General features: G+C 39.3%; 1 protein-coding gene across 1 annotated transcript in view; it reads right to left on the reverse strand.

Annotated features, from left to right (window-relative positions):
- Nucleotides 1-943: 943 nt before the first annotated feature.
- LOC121397575 (sodium/calcium exchanger 3-like) overlaps nt 944-20,952 on the reverse strand; it is a 34,751-nt gene continuing 14,742 nt past the window's right edge. Inside the window, exons 3-7 of the mRNA XM_041574500.1 lie at nt 12,075-12,092; nt 7,735-7,865; nt 5,368-5,467; nt 4,218-4,493; nt 944-2,481 (exon numbers count right to left, since the gene is read on the reverse strand). Coding sequence (XP_041430434.1) covers nt 2,105-2,481; nt 4,218-4,493; nt 5,368-5,467; nt 7,735-7,865; nt 12,075-12,092 — 902 coding nt within the window. The 3' untranslated portion in view covers nt 944-2,104. The remainder of the gene's footprint in view (nt 2,482-4,217; nt 4,494-5,367; nt 5,468-7,734; nt 7,866-12,074; nt 12,093-20,952) is intronic.

Below are 20,952 nucleotides of genomic sequence, written 5' to 3' on the forward strand. Positions count from 1 at the left end.
CATAAAGGGCTGGGTTTTCCATGTTGATGCGCTTATTACTTTGAATGTTGGCTTAAATTCCATAATATTGTCATTTCAACATACTGTATGCCAAAAGTTCCCATTATTTAGCAATAATGGATAGCAGTCATTCTGCAAGCCCAAACCAAGCACTTGGTGGATCCTTATGGTGAACAATTAAGAATGATTAGTCTGGGAGACACAAGGAATTAGCACCCTACTACATCTACTCCCAAATTATCTATAAAGAATGGTAGAGATTAACCAGTAACATCTGTCCTTGCTGACATGTTCTACCACTTTCACGCAAGTCATATATTAAGACTATACTACTTCCTATTCCTGTGCTAAAGGGATACTGTCATGGGAAAAACTTTTTTTTCAAAATGAATCAGTTAATAGTGCTGCTCCAGCAGAATTCTGCACTGAAATCCATTTCTCAAAAGAGCAAACAGATTTTTTTATATTCAGTTTTGAAATCTGACATGGGGCTAGACATTTTGTCAATTTCCCAGCTGCCCCTGGTCATGTGACTTGTGTCTGCACTTCAGAAGAGAAATGCTTTCTGGCAGGCTGCTGTTTTTCCATCTCAATGTAACTGAATGTGTCTCAGTGGGACATGGGTTTTTACTATTGAGTGTTGTTCTTAGATCTACCAGGCAGCTGTTATCTTGTGTTAGGGAGCTGTTATCTGGTTACCTTCCCATTGTTCTGTTGTTTGGCTGCTGGGGGGAAAAGGGAGGGGGAGAATTCTGCTGGAGCAGCATTATTAACTGATTCATTTTGAAAAAATTTTTTTTCCCATGACAGTATCCCTTAAGGATAGATATGACATCCATACACCAGTTGTACCGACTTTCAACCTAACACATGGTGGGACTGTGTTTTTTTTTCTACAAGCAGAACATAAAACTTGAAGAATTATTCATGCAGACAAATGTACTCACGTCTTTGATAAATGATATTTTAATCCCTGAACAGTCCCACTTCACGTTGACGGGCTTGTATATGGTAAAAACATGGGAGTAAATTATTATGGGTCTGGGAAAAGCAAAATATATAAAGATCAAAACTGAAAATTTTTAAATTTACATGAATTGGTGACATTTGTTCAAAAATGCAGCAACTGGGGCTAAATGCCCAAAGCAAAGGAGTGATCTGTGGGCAAGAGCTCTGCAAACAGCAAAAGGAAAGAAACTCCTTGTGTCACAGTAGACATTGCCAAACCATTTGTGAAGATACCAAAGGTGCTGGAGAGCTGTTTTGGCTAAAAGCAGAGAGGTAAAAGAATCCTAACACACACACACTCACCATTTTTGTTTTGTAACCCATATAAAAGACATCAACTTGTGAGCACAGCCAACTCCATAACAAGATTCCTAGAGTCCAACTCTTTAACAGGAATCATTTGTCCTTGTGTACTCTTTTCTCACACTGCCTGCATCAAACTATAGCTCTAGATATTAAAATAGGCTTTAATTCTACTCCTTGGCATTCCCCATTGCCGTTCCCTTCGATTTGTCATTAGACAGAAAAAAAAGAAAAGAAATGAAACGGGAAATAACCATTTATCCATCCCCCAGTCAGTTTCAAAATGGAGGTGCTGCTGAGGTCTATGAATGGCATATCATAAATAGAGAATAAATAAGGACTGTTTAAAGCAACTCCTTAGAGAGTGGGGGAAATAAAGTAAAAACAAATATATCAGAAACATAATTGCTGGTTCTAAACCATCGGATTATTGAGTTCATGGTTAAACGGTCGTGTAACTTGCTACCAAGTGGCACATTAGCTATTTTGTTTAAAAAATAAATAAATAAAAAGACTGAATTTCAAACCATGTTACCTAACCTGTTTGTTAGCGTCTTATAGTGCTCTGGTACCTGATTAGAAAGCACTTGACAATTGAATAGGGGTTCTTTGCTTTCTGTGTACCACTACCTCTTGTAATGCACTTCAACCAGTAGTACCAGTCTGAATGTCCTTTGGATCGGGTTGTTATTAACGTCCAGCAGTTTCAAAGATGGTTTTTCATTGGCTGGAATTCCTTCTGCTCCTACTATCTTGAGTCGGGAGTGTAATGCAGAGTTGATCTGGCCTCACTTTAGAACCCCTTAATATAACAATATGCCTCCAGTGTAGCAAACAAGATGTAAAGTAACCACAGGCTCACAAAAAGCAAACTTGTGGCGAGTCTGTAGCCCTTGGGGCCACCCAGTTCTCCGCCAATATGAGGTCGCCTCCTGTACAGCAAGACACTGATACAGACAAATGCAAAAATGGTGAAGAGGGTTACGGAGAAAGCCAAGGTGCCTGCAGACACATGGAACTCCTGTCCTTGTGAGGCCCAGTAGATGGCAGCCACAGACCACGCCAGACCAATACCCAGAAACACATTAACTGCGTTACTACCAGTCACGTTTCCAATCGAAGCATCTGCATACACATCCTGGGTAGCAGCCACTTTACTTGCAAATGTATCTAGAAAAAAAACGAGAGGAAAAACAGAAATAGTGCATCAGGGGGATAGACTTTTAGCCTGTATCAAATAATTCCTGCAATATATATTTTTCAAATAAGCTGTTTATTCCGATGTCCTTGGATAACCTAAAAGCCTACCACGGCCTAGAAAAAAAACAAACCACTATAATGAAAGAGGTGAATGTACACGTATCATATCCAAATGCTTTATCCTATATTTATCCTAATACTAAAATTGTGCCATATTTATAGGCAGACATTTTTGTCTGTTTTTTGTGCCTGTTGGAGCACTTACTCAAAGGCTAGTGACACACCCCTACATAGGTCTTTGTATGTCTTCTGTGTATACTTTGCTTTTCTGATTGCAGTCACAACCATTATAAAAGAGGTGTAGGGGTGTGCCCACTAGCCTACGAGTATGTGCCCCAACAGGCATGAAATGAGTTAGGCTTCTTTTTCATGTTCTCATGTTCTGGTTAAAATATTCTTTGAATGAAGCAAACAATATTTTGGTGCATCAGCTCCAGCCTTTCACATTTGTCAATGGTATTTTTGGGGATGCGTCACCTTAAAGAGATACTGCCATGGGAAAAAATTTTTTTTTCAAAATGAATCAGTTAATAGTGCTGCTCCAGCAGAATTCTGCACTGAAATCCATTTCTCAAAAGAGCAAACAGATTTTTTTTTATATTCAATTTTGAAATCCGACATGGGGCTAGACATATTGTCAATTTCCCAGCTGCCCCCAGTCATGTCACTTGTGCTCTGATAAACTTCAATCACTCTTTACTGCTGTACTGCAAGTTGGAGTGATATCACCCCCCCTCCTTTTTCCCCCCAGCAGCCTAACAACAGAACAATGGTAAGGTAACCAGATAGCAGCTCCCTAACAGCTGCCTGGTAGATCTAAGAACAAGACTCAATAGCAAAAACCCATGTCCCACTGAGACACAATCAGTTACATTGAGAAGGAAAAACAGCAGCCTGCCAGAAAGCATTTCTCTCCTAAAGTGCAGGCACAAGTCACATGACATGGGGTAGCTGGGAAATTGACAATATATCTAGCCCCATGTCAGATTTCAAAATTGAATATAAAAAAATCTGTTTGCTCTTTTGAGAAATGGATTTCAGTGCAGAATTCTGCTGGAGTAGCACTATTAACTGATGTGTTTTGAAAAAAACAAGTTTTCCGATGACAGGATCCCTTTAAATAAGAGTTTCATTGCTTTTATGGGGATACAGAATGGATGCATTAATTATTATAACTGCAATGTGAAATGGGAAAAGAGAAGCCTACAGCCAAAAGTCCAACAGTTGCAGTCACAACCATTATAAAAGATGTGTATGGGGTGTGCCCACTAGCCTACGAGTAAGTGACCCAACAGGCATGAAACGAGTAAGGCTTCTTTTCCATTTTCTCATAAATTAGCTGAACACTTCTGGAAACAAACATGATTGCTAACAATGAATCAGGCTTGATCAGTGCTCCTCTATGGTTGAATGGAAGCCAGTCAAGAACATGCCGCCAACAAAGTTTCAAAATCTAGTGGTAAGCCTTCTCAGGAGAGTATAGGCTGTTATAGCAGCAAAGGGAGGACCAACCTCTGGCTTTTGGCCATACAGTGTATTCTTTATTGAACTATGATGGAGGATGACATTTTTAACCCCTAGCCAGTGATAATATACTAAATATTTATCTTAACCACACATCAACACATATCAAGAGTTTAACTTACCAGGCACAGATGTGCCAAAAGCTACGAACACCACTGCAGTTACAGAGTCTTTCAAACCAATGGTGCAGCCAAAATGGGAGGCAAGGTCTCCAATGATCGCAGTAAGAATGCCAATGACAATAATTGACACCACAAAACAAGCCCACCCATTTAAATATTCAGTGGGAGGCACACAGGCAAAAAGCACTTTCCAGAACACGGTCAGGAAATGCATGACGTAGTCAAAACAAGATGGCAGCCTTTCCTCTCCAGAGTCATCTTCTTCTTCATCTCCAGCTACAATGTAAAGGCAAGAATACAGAACATAACTCGTCAGGTACATTATAATTAAAATAAAAAAATATAAATCCATTTAAATTTGAATATACAGTATACAAATAGCCCGTGCTGAACAGAAAATTAGCAAAACTCTGGTCCATGTTTGTTATCTAAATATGAATTTTGTTGTTTTCTACCATAAATCTGCTCATGTTCTGGTTAAAATATTCTTTGAATGAAGCAAACAATATTTTGGTGCATCAGCTCCAGCCTTTCACATTTGTCAAGGGTATTTTTGGGGATGCTTCGCCTTAAATAAATGCATGAGTTCCATTGCTTTTATGGGATACAGAATGGATAGATTAATTAATATAACTGCAGTGCCAAATGGGAAAAAGAGAAGCCTACAGGCAAAAGTCCAACAGTTGCGCTATAAAGCATGCTTGATCAACCAGCTGTTACTAAACACAAAGAATTCTCTGTAATCTCTGTCGCTGTAGGGTGTTCACACTTCATAATGTGATATAGTTCACCTTATAGCATACTTTCGCTATAATGGAAATTACCATTCAAAATACATCAATTTGAAACGGATGGCTAATCATCCCTCCCCCTGGAGGCATTGTGAATAATAGATGGGATTGATAGTTACAAACTGTTATCTTTTATAAAGTCTTCTCATGTAGCTACTCTAACTACTAAAGAGCATTATTCATAACGGAACCGTTGATGCTCTACAGGGTGCACTTTCATAAAAAAACTGTAGGCTGAACGAGAATTATCACCAGAGACATTCCACACTAATTTTATTCTTCGGGGAGAAAGAAATAGCATTTCATATTTATATGTATCTAGGGTGAAAGAATACAACATGATAAGAGTGTTATCTCACCAGCACTGACAGTAATAGCTTCCATGAACTGATCCCTCCATGAATGTGTCCCTACTACCAAGGCAAGGTTGGTTTTCTTAATCAACTTGTCCACAGTGCTCTGCAAGGAAAATAATTCACAACAGAAAAATACATACTGAAGAAGCAGCAGCCATCAATACAAGGTCCCATTAAGTTGCTAGATGGAGGAGAACATACTGTAGGCCAAGGATCCCCAACCTTTTGAACCTGTGAGCAACATTCAGAAGTAAAAAGAGTTGGGGAGCAACATTAGCATTAAAAATGTTCTTGGGATGCCAAAAGAGTGCTGTGATTGCCCATTTGGTAGCCCCTATGTGGACTGTCAACCTAGATTGACGCTCTGTTTTGCAGTGCACCTGGTTTTTATACAACCAAAACTTGCCTCCAAGCCTGGAATTCAAAAATAAGCACCTGCTTTGAGGTCACTGGGAGCAACATCCAAGGGGTTGAAGAGCAACATGTTGCTCACGGGCTACTGGTTGGGGATCACTGCTGTAGGCTATCCACCATTCCCTTTATCTTTGCTCAGAACACAACCCCATTCACTAACTTGGGTAACATCTGAAAAAGCTGGTGACATTTCACATTTACTAGTGTCCCCAATCACATTATTTTTCTGTGGGATAATCTTGAAATATCAGGGTCAGTGGTGGAAAGGGAGAACAGTCCCTCAACTGGGAGAACAGTCCCTCAACTGGGAGAACAGTCCCTCAACTAGTTTAAAGTAGCAGAACGTTTACATTAACAAATACCGGATCCCATGACCCAAGGTTACCACCTTCTTAAATGCAGAAGAAGTGAGTTTGATTTGAAGGTTGATTAATGCTGCTGTAAAGGACATTAAAAAAAAATAAGGTGGAATTGGAATCGGGAGCCTGATGAAGAGAGGTGTGGATCACCCCCTCCCAAAAACAATGTCCTTGTGATATAACTGACTAAATAAAATCATAAATTGCAAAGCAAGTAGACAGACTGATTTGGCTTCTTACAGGTTATGTCCAGCCTGTGACTTTCCACCTACATCTCCCTTCATCCTCTACATCTGGTTTATTGCTGAGGATAATGGGAAATGTATTTGCAGATCCAATGGCTGGTGGACATCCCAATTTAAAACTAGACTTTAAAGAAATAATGCAAATTTTATTTTCACAATTGCAGATCCAATGGCTGGACATCCCAATTTAAAAGTAGACTTTAAAGAAATAATGGGAAATGTATTTTCACAAGTGCAGATCCAATGGCTGGACATCCCAATTTTAAACTATACTTGAAAGAAGTAACATTTATTAAACCCTGAAGACTAGGGCATACAATAAGTCATAACTTGGCATTCCCATATAATCAGTTTATAATGTCATTTTGCTCTCCACTCTCCTGATCATGCCAAGACACAGAAATACCAAACATATCAGTCTTAATGAGCGATCATAATCATAATCGTATTGTCCTGTATTTTGTAATTATTCATTTGAGCAACTCGTATTTTATAGGCCACTCTGTAAGCAAACACAATTTTCCTCCATTAGCTGTACCTGCCCTATCCTCCCAATTACCTCTGAGACAGAAAATTAATTTCCGGAAGCTTTTCATAGAAATGTTTAACGAGGCCGGCTTATTCTCTACTGCAAAATCTAAAGCAGGTTTTAACTGTTTGTGGCACCTCTTTTTCCTGCCGATCTTTTCTGTTCTTGCACATGCAAATGTTTAAAGGGATACTGTCATGGGAAAATGTTTTTTTTTCAAAATGAATCAGTTAATAGTGCTGCTCCAGCAGAATTCTGCACTGAAATCCATTTCTCAAAAGAGCAAACAGATTTTTTTATATTCAATTTTGAAATCTGACATATTGTCAATTTCCCAGCTGCCCCAAGTCATGTGACTTGTGCTCTGATAAACTTCAATCACTCTTTACTGCTGTACTGCAAGTTGGAGTGATATCACCCACTCCCTTTTCCCCCCAGCAGTCAAACAAAAGAACAATGGGAAGGTATCCAGATAGCAGCTCCCTAACACAAGATAACAGCTGCCTGGTAGATCTAAGAACAACACTCAATAGTAAAATCCAGGTCCCACTGAGACACATTCAGTTACATTGAGAAGAAAAAACAGCAGCCTGCCAGAAAGCATTTCTCTCCTGAAGTGCAGGCACAAGTCACATGACCAGGGGCAGCTGGGAAATTGACAAAATGTCTAGCCCCATGTCAGATTTTAAAATTAAATATAAAAAATCTGCTCTTTTGAGAAATGGATTTCAGTGCAGAATTCTGCTGGAACAGCACTATTAACTGATTCATTTCCCATGACAGTATCCCTTTAAAGTTTTATTTTAATCAAACCCAAACTCACCTTAAACTCATATGATTCTTCAATGACGACTTCAAGCTTCGGGTGCTCACCCAAAATTGGTTTCCCCATTTCAGCAATTCGTTTGGCTTCTTCCTCCTCCACCGACGGCTTCCTTTGTGCAAAATCTGCTGCTAGAAAGCATCAAAACAATTTGGTCAGTACAGAATTGCACTTCTCACTACATTCTATATGGCTAATCCCCAAGTGCTGGGTAAACACAGCGGAGAAGAAAGTGGAATGGTCACAAACATTTCAGGTTTTAAGCTTTGAAAAAAAAAGAAAATGCACAGAATTACAGAATTATTTAAGTCAAACGAACAATGATTCAATTCAATGCAATTTGGTTATCCATGTGTGTGGCCGACTATTTCTAATAGGAAGATCAGTTCAAATTGAAATAGGCTAATTTTCATGATTTTCATCCACCCAATTTGTACAGTTTCGCTAGACACAATTTTTTTGGCAACACCCATTTTTTGTGGCCACACCCCCTAATTACCATGTTCATTTTACAAAATTTGGCAGGTTATAAAAGTTTGAACATATTTCTGTGTTTTTTCCCCAGTTATTACAGTTTTGCTAATGAAGGTGAACTGCCCTTTAAGCTGTGAGTCTAAGTTCTCCCAAGGGACCTGTTATCTTATATTGTTACAATTACTTATTTGCTTATCTTGAAATTGTTACAAAAGTATCTTATCTGCAGTGGCTGTTTTGGGCTCTCTGCCAATAGCCAATTAACTAATGGTAATTAGTGGGTGTGGCCACAAAAATGGGGGTGGTCAAAAATACTTGCATGCTGTCCCCTGAAGTCTCCTTGTGAGTCAACTTCGGAAAACGAAGCGTTTTGAGTGCAATCCCACCGGCGATTTACTGTAGATTCTAGATGGCGGGAAGGCAGTTTCGGAAGAAGAGGCAATTAGTCGCCGAGCAACTAAATCTCCCCGAATCTTGGCGTGTTTCTCTGCCCTTACAGGAATTCCGACAGGACTTACAACTTGTGAACTACAAGTAAAACCTCTATCCATTGCCCATGACTTAAAGAGCTTTACAGTTGTACAGTACAAATAAAACCCAACACAGTTGTAACTGTATGATAAAATGCTTTCATGAGATAAAATCGCAATTTCTATGTTTCATATTCTCATTTAAGATTGTGTAAGGGCGCTGTGTACATTTCCTGATGCATACAAGATGATTGGCCTCATTTACTAGCGCAAAGTGCAAAATATGCCTCAAACAATGCTATTACTATTAGGCATGCACCAAATCCAGGATTTGGTTCGGGATTGTGCCTTTTTCAATAGGATTCGGATTTGGGCTAATCCTTACGCCCGGCCCAACTGAATCCGAATTTGCATATGCAAATTAGTGGCAGGGAGGGAAATCATGTTGTCACAAAACAAGGAAGTAACTTTTTCCGTGGGATTGCAACTACATCTGTTCGTTGATGCAGTCCCGCAATCCGACCGCCCAAATAGCCTCCATTCTGATCCGATAATTTGGCCCAACGTCTGACGATTGGATCAGTCCGATATCGCCCAACTCAATGTGGACATATCGGGGAGAGATCAGCTCATTTGTATCTCCAAACAAGCGCATCTCCCTGTGTATAGCCACCTTTAGACGGATGTCTGTCTTAACATAGTATTTATTTTTACCTTTCTGCGCTCTGAAGTAGACAACACACACACCAGAGGGGATTGGGGCAGGTGGTCTATGCTAATAAAGGCCAAGCAAACCATAGTATGTTACTGTAATAGCTTCTGTTTGTAAGTGTGAGTAGGGTTGCCATCTTTTCTGGAAAAAAATACCGGCCTTCCTATATATAACCCAAAAGAGGTGCCTTTATTCAAACGCAAAAAAGATCTTTCACAACTATCAGTTAAGGTCTGACGAAGTCAGAGCAACAAACAAAAAATTTTTTACAGGAAAAGAAAAAGGAAACCCCACCAATAGTTATGATTCTAAGACTGACAGGAAAAATCTAATAGGTGATGCACCCTACTTAATTAACAACAATAATTCATAAGAAATTATACTAAAAAAGGATTTTAAAGTGCCAGTGCCGTTATAACCACCATCTATTTTTTTTCTAATTTCTATTATCTAATTTTTTGGATTGTGACTACATTTTTTAACCCACTACCATGTTTGGTCATTCTTAACTACTTTTTAATTCAACTAATTAATTTTTTGGGTCTAATACTCTAAATTATTGCACTGCACTTTACTTAAATAATGAATTTTTCTATTTATGGATGAATTTAAGGAGTAATATTATCTCACAGATGAATTGAATTATTTCGGTTTTTCGAATTTTTCAATCTCAAAGTATTCAGGAAAAGTTAATGTGGTTATAACGGCACTGGCACTTTAAAATCCTTTTTTAGTATAATTTCTTATGAATTATTGTTGTTAATTAAGTAGGGTGCATCACCTATTAGAATTTTCCCGTCAATCTTAGAATCATAACTATTGGTGGGGTTTCTTTTTTCTTTTCCTGTAAAAAAATTTTGGCCTTCCTATATATTTATCTTTTTTCACTATTAATAACATTGGGATCAGCCATTATTTTTACCGGCTAGGCCGGTAAAATACCGGCCAGGTGGCAACCCTAAGTGTGAGTTGTATGTAAGTCGGGTGTATGTAACTCAAGGAATTCCTGTATGTGATAGGTTGCTATCAATTGCAAGCCCTATTACAAATGCTAACATCTCTTAGACAGCAGAGATTGAAAGGTGGCATGTTCTGAATTTCCAGCCCTAGATGACAGTTGATGATTGCACTGATTCCTTAAATGCATGTCAGCTCTTCTTCCCCTACCAAGAGCCAGTGACTTTACTGCTTATTTCTGTCAACAGCAAAAAATATCAAGTATCAAGAGATGTGCGTTGGTATTTGTCTTCCTTACCCAAGAGAAAAAATAAGAAAATCCAAAAAGACAGGGGTTATATTATATTGTTTTTTTGTGTGTGTGAGAAACGGCGCATTGACACAAGTCTTTTTGGTATATGGAAGGAAATTACTTTGTCCATTTAACAAACCTTTATGAAACTCATTTTAAGGACCTGATGTAGGAATTCCTAGCAGCCGCCAAATTAACAAGGACTGGTGAATCTATGGTTCTGTTTGCCTAGTCTTCCTCTGGCTGGTTCCATCCCCTTGGGTTATACAGTACTAACAAGTAGTCAGAATAGGGCATGATCTGATAACATTAGTGCATGGTCAATCAAACTGAAGCCATACTCAATAGAAGGATTAATTCCTAGGTCTTCTCACTGCCTTTAGACAGATACCATAACAATTCTATTCTACTAATTGCAATAGAAAGAAATTGAGGTTACTGTATATTGTTTCCATCACATGAAGCCATGTTGGCACAATTTGTTTATATTCAGTAGGCATTATCATGTTATACCCACTTGATAACAATTAAATCAACTGCAAAATGTCAAGGGTTAGGTAGGGGGGGGCTATGACGGCAGCAGGAGGAAGGTGAGTCCTTTAGGCAAGAGCTGGCTGAACCCATGGGACACAGACAGGAAAAGGGCAGGAACATGGTAAGTCAGACTTGAATAGGTGCAAGAACAGGACGGATAGGGCGAAGATCAGGACTGGATTAAACAGGATGAAGAGGGCAATGAGTCAGAACAGGAACAGACTGGAAAGGAACAGGATGGAGCAGGAGTGGAGCAAGAACAGACTGGATGGGACAGGACGGTGCGGGATCAGACTGTGGATTGAATGCAGAAGGACTGGAGCAGAAGGAGCAGAAAGCAGGAGGACGGGATAACCAGAGAGGGGACTGGATAGCAGGAGAGGGAGGAAAAGGCAATGCAAGATGCAGAGCGAGAGGAGGGAAGATATAGACAGGGTACAAGTCAGAACAGAACAGGAAGCAGAAACCGGAAAGGCAAGGTCAGGTCAAGGCAAGGCAGAATAAGGTTAAGGCAAGGGTTAAAGTAAAAGTGGAGCAAAACCGGGAGGGGAAAGCAAGGCAAGATCAGAATAAGGCAAGGTAAGGTAAGGAGGAAAGGTTCAATTTAAGGCAGGGCAAGGCAAGGAAAGGAGACTAGAGCTTGAACCCTTAGCTAGAAGCCAATGCTCAGGCAAGTGTTTTGAGGGCAGAGTCAGCCATGATTAGCGGACTGCAAACCAATCAGGCTGCTGCTGGGCTAGAGCTGCAAGGCCAGGTAACAGACAGTGAGCAACTTTGCAGGCTTCTCATCTGGCCCAATGGTTTAGGCACTGAGCCAGAAACCCAAAGGTCTCTGGCTCGAATACCAGCAGAGCCTGACACAAAAAAAGTTCCAAGCTCCCATAATTACTCAATAACTTACCTTGATTCAACAGCAGAGCTTTTATACAAATCAGAAAAGGAAAGGGAAAGAGAGAGAGAAGAAAACATCAAATTAAAATGTGGTTTCCAACTAAACCAACAAAAATATCATGAGTTATGTAGTTAGAGATGAATGCACATGCACATACATGTCAACACCAGAGAATTCTAGAACATGATTGGTTATCCAGGTTAGACTGGGACATTTGTCTCCTTCAATGTCTGAAAGACTATTATGGAAAAGCAATTCTGTGTTCTTGGACTGTACTGATCAGTATTGTTGAGTCATACCAAAATCAGTAAACGTTCTACAGGATTTTTCCCCACTATAGTCTCCAAAAAGACTGCCCAGCCGGAGTACCAGAAGCTCTCCCAGTGGGACCAGCCAAGGACAACCCTCATCAGTCCTTTGTTAGTTTAGCCCTATATTGTAGGCATACGTAATACCTATAACATTCACCACTGTCTACACCCAATTATTGTGAGAGTCAGCCCTGAATAGGACATTCCAAGTGCGGTCCTATGAAACTTACTCCAACACTGCAGCTATATCATAAATGTTATTTCTTTATTCAATCTAGGACTGCTTTAAAATGGTACCGATACATGATTAACTCCCATTAACTATGCAAGAATAATAATCCATTGCCACATTAGCATTCTGGAAAGATCTTGGAAGTTACGTTGATGTTTTTATTGCACTTAGCATTTTTCTGATTAAACAAAAGGAAATTGGGAACAGATTAAACTTCATGGATTTATGAATAATTCACAGACAAGGATGCAGAATCGTTTTAATAACAGTTTCTATCCTGTGAAGCAGGGGGGGATTATAAAGCCATTACCATATGCACGCAATAAATATTACATTCTGCCATAATAAATCAATGATTTAATGTGAAAAATGTCAGACCAACGCCTTTACAAAAAACAAGTTATGGTAACAAAGGCATCTTAAAGGGCACCTGTTGGGTAAAAATGTTATCCACAACATCCCGCATTCCAGTTGGGGATAATAGTAGTTTCTTTTTGTTTTTTTTTTTAAATCCCCCCCTCCCCCCCCCGAGAGCGATAGGCTACCCGCAGCAGCCATGTTCGGTCACTCGCATGCGCCTAATGAAAAGTTGCCTGAATTGCTCATAATGAGCATGCATGTGACGTGGGGCTTTATAAAATTTAGGGTTGAATTCTCCTTTAAAGAATTTCGTATTAAAAATTTTTTTTGAAATGTTTCTACACTTCCTGTTGGGCCAAAACAGATGCCGTGCCAAGACGAGCCGGTTCGCCTAGGGATAGCACAAGGATAGCACAGTGAAAGCCCGGGATTTCCCCTGTTCCTTTCACTATGTAGCGGCCATACCAAATGATATGGCCACCACGCGGATAATCACTCCCAAAGATGTCTGTGCATTCCCACCATCCCCATATATATAGTTTGGCATAGAAGGGAGAAAAGGCAGCGCCCATTTGCGCCCCGCGTCTCCCCGAGATAATATGACCCATTGAAGTAGAAAATTGCAAGCTACTTTTTAGTTTGGGTTTTTGAGACTAATTCAAAATTCGGTAGACGCACCGAAAAATTGAGTTTCTGAGTTTCAATAAACAAGCAGACATTTGACATTTTTGAGTATTACATCTTTTTTTACAATAAAATAACATTGTTACTCTCTCTCAGGTCCCTGCCCTGTACAGCTTACAATTCTAATGGTCTTTAATAAGGTAACGGTTAAAGTTCATACTCATTTATGAACACAAACACAAGTGCAAAGTGCTATAGTTTGGATGCAAAACTGAGCATAGATTGATGCGATTGACTAAAGGATCTTGCTCCAGTATATGCTCCTAATTACGCTGGGTGTCTGATTAGCCTGTTGTGATGAAGAACACTCAAGTGTAAATACCGTATATACTCGAGTATAAGCCGAGTTTTTCAGCCCCCAAAATATGCTGTAAAACTTTACCTTGGCTTATACTCGGGTCAAGCGCAAAAACGGTCGCCGGCGTCTAAGAATAGTCACCGCGCCTAAGAATAGTCGCCGGCATCCAAGAATAGTCGCCGGCATCCAAGAATAGTCTCCAAGAATATTCGCCGGCGTCCAAGAATGGTCGCCGGCATCCAAAAACGAGACGCCGGCAACTCCAATGGGAGCAGAAACCCTCAATTTTTTGATTGAAACTTACCAGAAGCTGCTGCATTTCTCACCCTAGGCTTATACTCGAGTCAATAAGCTTTCCCAGTTTTTGGAGGTAAAATTAGGTACCTTGGCTTATACTCGGGACGGCTTATACTCGAGTATATACGGTATGTTATATGACATTCAACTTCTGCTTATCTTACTATGAAAAACCTGAAACCATCATTATATTATTATTATATACACACTTTTTACTGCCTTACTGGCATTTAAAAGTCCTACAAATACAAAAAAAAACAGAATATTGGTTGAAGCAGAGATTGTCCAAAGCAATTAACAATCTGCATTTTACTGTACCTTCTTAATGTTCTGATAATTCCTGAGAAACCAAAGTCTTTTTTTTTTAACATATCTTTTTTTTATTTCGTGAACAAAATGGTAACAGTACAATCTTGTCATTGCGTCATTTTTCACATTTGGTGCTTCATATGTAATAGACATTGAAAGACATTACAACAATATGAACTTGCAAAAGCATAAGGTAAGTATTACAACTTCACTTAAACAACAGGAGAAGGCAAAGAATATAAACCAAAACCAATAGTAAAATAATAAAAAAAAAAAAAAAAAAAAAAAGGGGGAAGAGTAAGGAAACCTGCATAGTTAAATAGAGCAGGGTAGGCAATAACGCGACTACAAAGAGAATAAACGGGTGGCTCTCAAATTGCTAAGTTTTCCCTAACTGGGAAACCGGTGTGTTATGACAGGTTGTATTCTCAATGACTCTGAAAAAGTAGAATTACTCGTGGGAAGAAATTAAGTTAAGGAAACAAAAGCAAAAAACCAGAGGATTTCTTAAAGTTCTCCCAAGGTTGCCATATATCGTCAAAAACTTCTTTTTTGTTATCTGCAATGGCTGTTAATAAATGCATTTCCTGAATGTAGTTGAGTCTAGAAATGAATTGAGTTATTGAAAGCGTAGGGGAAACCCAGTTAAGTGCAACAACCCAGCGCGCCGCTGCCCATATCTGAAATAGCAAAGCATTGGTAACTTTATTAAAATCTGGATTAGGGTGATTCAGTAAAAGATGTTCAGGAGTTCGTGTAATAGGGGAATCAGTTAAGTCACCTGCAATTTGGACTACCCTATTCCAAAATTGCTCTACTACTGGGCAGGACCACCACGAATGTTTATAATCACCTAGTGCTCCACAGCCTCTAAAGCACAAAGGAGAAGAGGAAGGAGAAAAATTGTGTTTACGCATTGGTGTGTAATACCATCTTGAAATTACTTTGTAAGCCATTTCCCGTATGGCAACATTGGGAGAAAATTTATGAGAGAATTCCATTACTTTGGACCAATCCTCTGTAGTCCATAATAGGTTGAAATCCCTGTCCCAAGCTTTCATATACATAGGTAAAGAGGAAGGTGGAGCCTCAATTAATATGGAGTATATAGTGGAAATATGACCTTTAGCTCGTAGGGCATTTTTACAGAGATTTTCAAATAAGGATCCAGTTAATGTAGGTTTCTTTTGTAGTTGTGAGAAATAAAAGTGGGAAAGTTGAGAATAACGTAAAAACTCTCGTGGGTGGATTGTGAACGACTCTTTTAATGAGTTCCAAGTTCTAAACCCATGCAGGGACAATAGATCATATAATTTATTGAAATTTTGAGAGGCCCACCATTGAAAATCGCTATGAACCATCCCTGGGGGGAAATCTGGATTTCCTACCAGAGCTTGCATGTAACTATTAGTAGCCACTGGTAACAATCTCGGTTTAAGCAATTTCCAAAGTTGCATATGAAATTTAACAATGGGGTTAGTAATAGGGTATTTTTGTATATTGTTCGTAGTTAACCACAGTAGTGCTCTAACTTGCAAGGGATAAATTGAATCATTCTCAAATTCTACCCATCTGAGCATTCCTGAGTCATTATGCCACTGTATTATTTGTGCGATTCTAGCTGCCCAGTAATAATTTCTTATGTAGGGGACCTTAAGACCGCCTTGCAGTCGTGAGCGATACAATACATTTCTATTAATTCTATGGTATTTATGTTGCCATATAAATTGCCATATTTGTTTCTGTAGCAACATAAGATCCTGGGACTTTACAGCAATAGGAAGGGCTCTAAATAAATATAGTATCTTAGGGAGGACAATCATGCGCACCGCGGTTATGCGTCCAAACCATGAGATATGCAAAGCATTCCAATCTGTTAAGAAACGTTGTAATTTTTTATACATTGTAGGGAAATTAAGTGAATATAACGTTTGATATGTTTTCGTAATTTTAACCCCAAGATAGTCAACCGTAGTAGTTCGCCAGTGAAATGGAAAGTTCAGCTCCAATAATTTCAGGTGAGGTTTTGAGATATTAATCGGTAGGGCTTCTGTTTTTGAAACATTAACCCGGAGGCCTGAGATCTTGGCAAAAGTATCTAAGAGTGAGAATAAGTTAGGGAGACTCGTCAGGGGTTTGGTTAAAGTTAAACATAGGTCATCCGCATAAAGATTCAGCTTGTGGGGTTGATTATTTTTGACATATCCTGTAATGTTTACATCATTGCGGATAAGATGGGCTAATGGTTCCATTGCTAAAGCAAAAAGTAAAGGGGATAAAGGACACCCCTGACGAGTCCCCCTGTGAATTGGTACTTGTAAAGTTTGACGGTTCAAAAATTTAATGTATGCTATAGGGTGTTGATAGAGTACTCTAAGAGCCTCCAAAAAGGGACCAGAAATGTTAAATTTAGGGAGAATATGGAAAAGATATGGCCAAGTCACGCTATCAAAAGCCTTTTGTATGTCCAACATCAATACTAATAATTGAGAATGGGAAGTATTCGCATCTGCTATTATGTTGATTAACTTACGAATGCTATCAGTTGTTTGTCGGCCAGGAATAAAGCCTGTCTGATCTGGGTGTATCAAACTTGGTAAATATTGGTTTAAACGCGTGGCTAATATCTTGGAAAACAACTTAATATCCACATTAATCACTGATATAGGACGGTAGTTCTGGACTGATGAATGGTCTTTCCCAGGTTTAGGAATCAATGAAAGGTTGGCATGTACCATTTCTGGGGGAATTGAATGCCCTTGGAGCATATCATTGAAACCAAAGTCTTTTAAGCACAATGGAGTTGAAAAATCAATTTATTTTTATTTTTCTCTGCACATACGATTACTTGAAATAATTTGATTCAAAATGTAAAACTGTTTTAATGTGATTATAAGACAACTATAACGATGGCGATCAACCCTGACATGTTTTGTATCAGTGACAAAGTGTTGAGACATCAGCAGCTCTTTATAACGTGAACATTTATGTCCAACTTGGTTTTTGTTGTTTCCTTTATTCAGACAACGGCTGGAAAAATGTGCAAGTTGAGTTTTGTATAGCGCCAGCCACTTATTATATGACATGGCGCTCTTCACAACAATGAAGTAGGAATCAAAATGAAGAGGTTAGAGATTTAGAACTGAGAGGCAACTCTTTGCAATTCACAGGCAGCATGTGCGGCCTTGACTTCTCATATATTCACTTTTATCCTCTTTTTGTTCGGATGAATGCAAATACCCAAGTTACTATTTGCTGTGGGTGTTCGAGCCCTGACAAGAGAGTTGTGTGCTGTGTAGCTAACAAACACTTTTTATGTGGGGCTGGAGAGAATAAAAAGTTCTACACAATAACTCAAAGAAATGAGTATGTTGCTTGAAGTCCAGCTCTCTATCTCAGGAGAGGTTCTTAATAAACATTGCACTAATATTTACAAGGGGGTTATTTATTAAAGTCTGAATGCCAAAAACTTGAAAAATTCGAATTTTTAGCGATGAAAAAAACTCGAATTTCTCAGTATTTATTAAACCCAGAGGATGGAAAAAGTCAGAATCCGAAAATCTGGCATCTTAGACTTGACATAATATTGAATTCTTTTTTTTTTATTGTGCAAAAAAACGCACATCTCTTTCAAGTTTGTTTGGCTGATCTATATATATCAGATCATTTTTATGCAAAAGAACACTATCCAATAGGCTGCTTAAAAATGCTTTCTTAATGAATTAAAATTAAGCAATTTCCCATTTCTGGGCTCAGTGCAGGTGCAAAGATTGTCGGCAGAAGAGAAAGAGAGAGTAAAAATGCTACTATGTATGTCTAGATCACTGGAATTACTATTTTCAGTAATCTGGTTGGCTGACAATGAGACTGAGAAGGCACCTAACTCCCCTCTTAAAGCCTTATATTGGGTGCTCTCCTTCTTCTCCAAAGTCCTATCCCTTTGGAAGGGCTTTGCAACAGGTGGATATCCTCTTTGAAGAGATACTGACACCAGAAATGAAACCTTTTTTCTACATCTCTCATAACATTGTCTTTGCATGCTATTTATCATTTTGCCATAAAGGTATCTGCCCAATGCTTTTACATTACCTATCTTCTCCCCCCCGTTCCTCTATGAAGGGGCTGCCATATTTGTCCAGAAGAAGTCTATAAGCTTTAGAAATTGTAACTGACCGGTTGAAAGCTACTTCCCTATAAAACATTATTGGCCATATCAGATTCATAAATGTAAGTAATTTCAGTAAGTTTTCCAAATCCTTTCTCCCTGCATGCAATTTGATGAGGCAACAGGCTTTGAGAAGAAACACTCCAAACCTTACTAAGGGTAGAAACACACACTGCGATTCGGGAGATTAATCGCCCAGCGACAAATCTCCTCTACGCCTAATCTCCCTGAACTGCCTCCCCTCTGGCTAGAATGGAAATTGGTGGCGGGATGGCACTCTGAGCGGTTTGTTTTCCGAAGTCGCCTCACGAGGAAACTTCGAAAAACAAAGTGATCCGAGTGCCATCCCGCTGGCGATTTCCATTCTAGCCGGCGGGAAGGCAGGGGAGACAGTTCGGGAGATTAGTCACCCCAAAGAAGAGGAGATTTGTTGCCGGCCGACTAATCTCCTCGAATCGCATCGTGCGTCTCTGCCCTTAGGTAGCGTGTGTCATGTGCAAGTCCTCAACTTCAGCTTTTCATCTAGTTTTCTATTATCATTCTTGATGACTTTATGCCCTTTTCTATTGTCATTTGCCCCCTACGCACCTCTCTTTAACTCTAACCTTGATTACAACCCGTCTTCCATTCCCAATTCTCCTGAGGTACATCAGCTTCATATATACTGTCATCTTAAAGCCGTCATCCTAAAAATGACAAATCTCTTGAACAATATATTGCCCACCCTTCTGTCCCTTACTTTTACTAGTATCTGTGTGTCTGCCCAAGCCAAGCCAAGGTCAGAAAAGGGCTATTGTTGTTGGGCAACCATGACAGTGCACATTGGATTGGCCTTGTAACATAATAATTGCATTATGAAACTATTTCTCGTGGTTCATATATTGCTTGATAAATCTAGGGCAAGCACTTTTTCAATGTATGCGGACACAGGCTTTCCCTTACCTCTGCTTCTGCATCCTACACATAAATTCCTCAGAGCTTTTTTTAATTAAGAGAAAGTCGAAGGGCTCTTCTGGCCTTTGGGACTTCAAGCACCACAATTAATTTGAAGTGATAGTTGATATGTGAAGATTCCCAGTCTCAAATTTTTTTGAGAACTTGAGAAGAGGATTCAACACACGGAGTTTGACCCACACGTTCAAGGGCACAGCGGCACCTTTGCTTCATGCAGAGACGTCTCAGGGAAGCCGTCATATCATTTAAAGAAAAAAAAAATCAACAAGGCAGTAACAGTGAATAGGTTATCGGGATACGTTTTCGGTCCTGCTCCTTTCCAAGAGTGCAAAATAGTGTCAACACTTAGGGGCCGATTCACAAAGGGTCGAATATCGAGGGTTAATTAACCCTTGATATTCGACTGGGAATTAAAATCCTTCGACTTCGAATATCGAAGTCGAAGGATTTTAGCGCAGATAGTTCGATCGAAAGGATTATTCCTTCGATTGAACGATAAAATCCTTCGAATTGAACGATTCGAAGGGTTTTAATCCAACGATCGAAGGAATATACTTCGATCAAAAAAAATTAGGAAAGCCTATGGGGACCTTCCCCATAGGCTAACATTGATTTCGGTAGCTTTTAGATGGCGAACTAGGGGGTCGAAGTTTTTTTTAAAGAGACAGTACTTAGACTATCGAATGGTCGAATAGTCGAACGATTTTTAGTTCGAATCCTTCGATTCGAAGTCGTAGTAGCCCATTCGATGGTCGAAGTAGCCCAAAAAACACTTCGATATTCTAAGTTTTTTTACTTCGAATCCTTCACTCGAAGTTAGTGAATCGGCCCCTCAAAAAGCGAGGAGCCGAGAAGAGTAAACTAATGCCAGAAAGTGAAAAGAAAGCTCAACTAAGCTGTCAAAATAGCTAAAATCTTTTGCTTCTCAACTGCTTTCATTTGCTGTTAGGAAAAAAAAACTCTGCATTTGTTTAAGTTCTCAATCAATGGACTGTTATTACCTGAGAACAGATTATAAGGCAGGGGTGTCTGGACTTTACTGATGAGGGATCTATCCAATCAAATACCTATCACTGTTATAGCATCGTAAGGGTTTTGTTATAGTTCCATGGAAGATATCATTTTATGTATTTATGTAGTGATGGGGGAATAAATTCGGCAGGCGCGAATACACGTCAAATTTTTGTGGTTTGACGACGGCGGATAAATTCGTGAAACTGCAGTGAAAATTCCGGTGGTGAAAAATCCGCCGCTTCAAAAAATTTTGGGTGCGCATA

Source organism: Xenopus laevis, chromosome 8S, assembly GCF_017654675.1.
Source record: "Xenopus laevis strain J_2021 chromosome 8S, Xenopus_laevis_v10.1, whole genome shotgun sequence".
In the NCBI taxonomy this organism is placed as follows: domain Eukaryota; kingdom Metazoa; phylum Chordata; class Amphibia; order Anura; family Pipidae; genus Xenopus; species Xenopus laevis.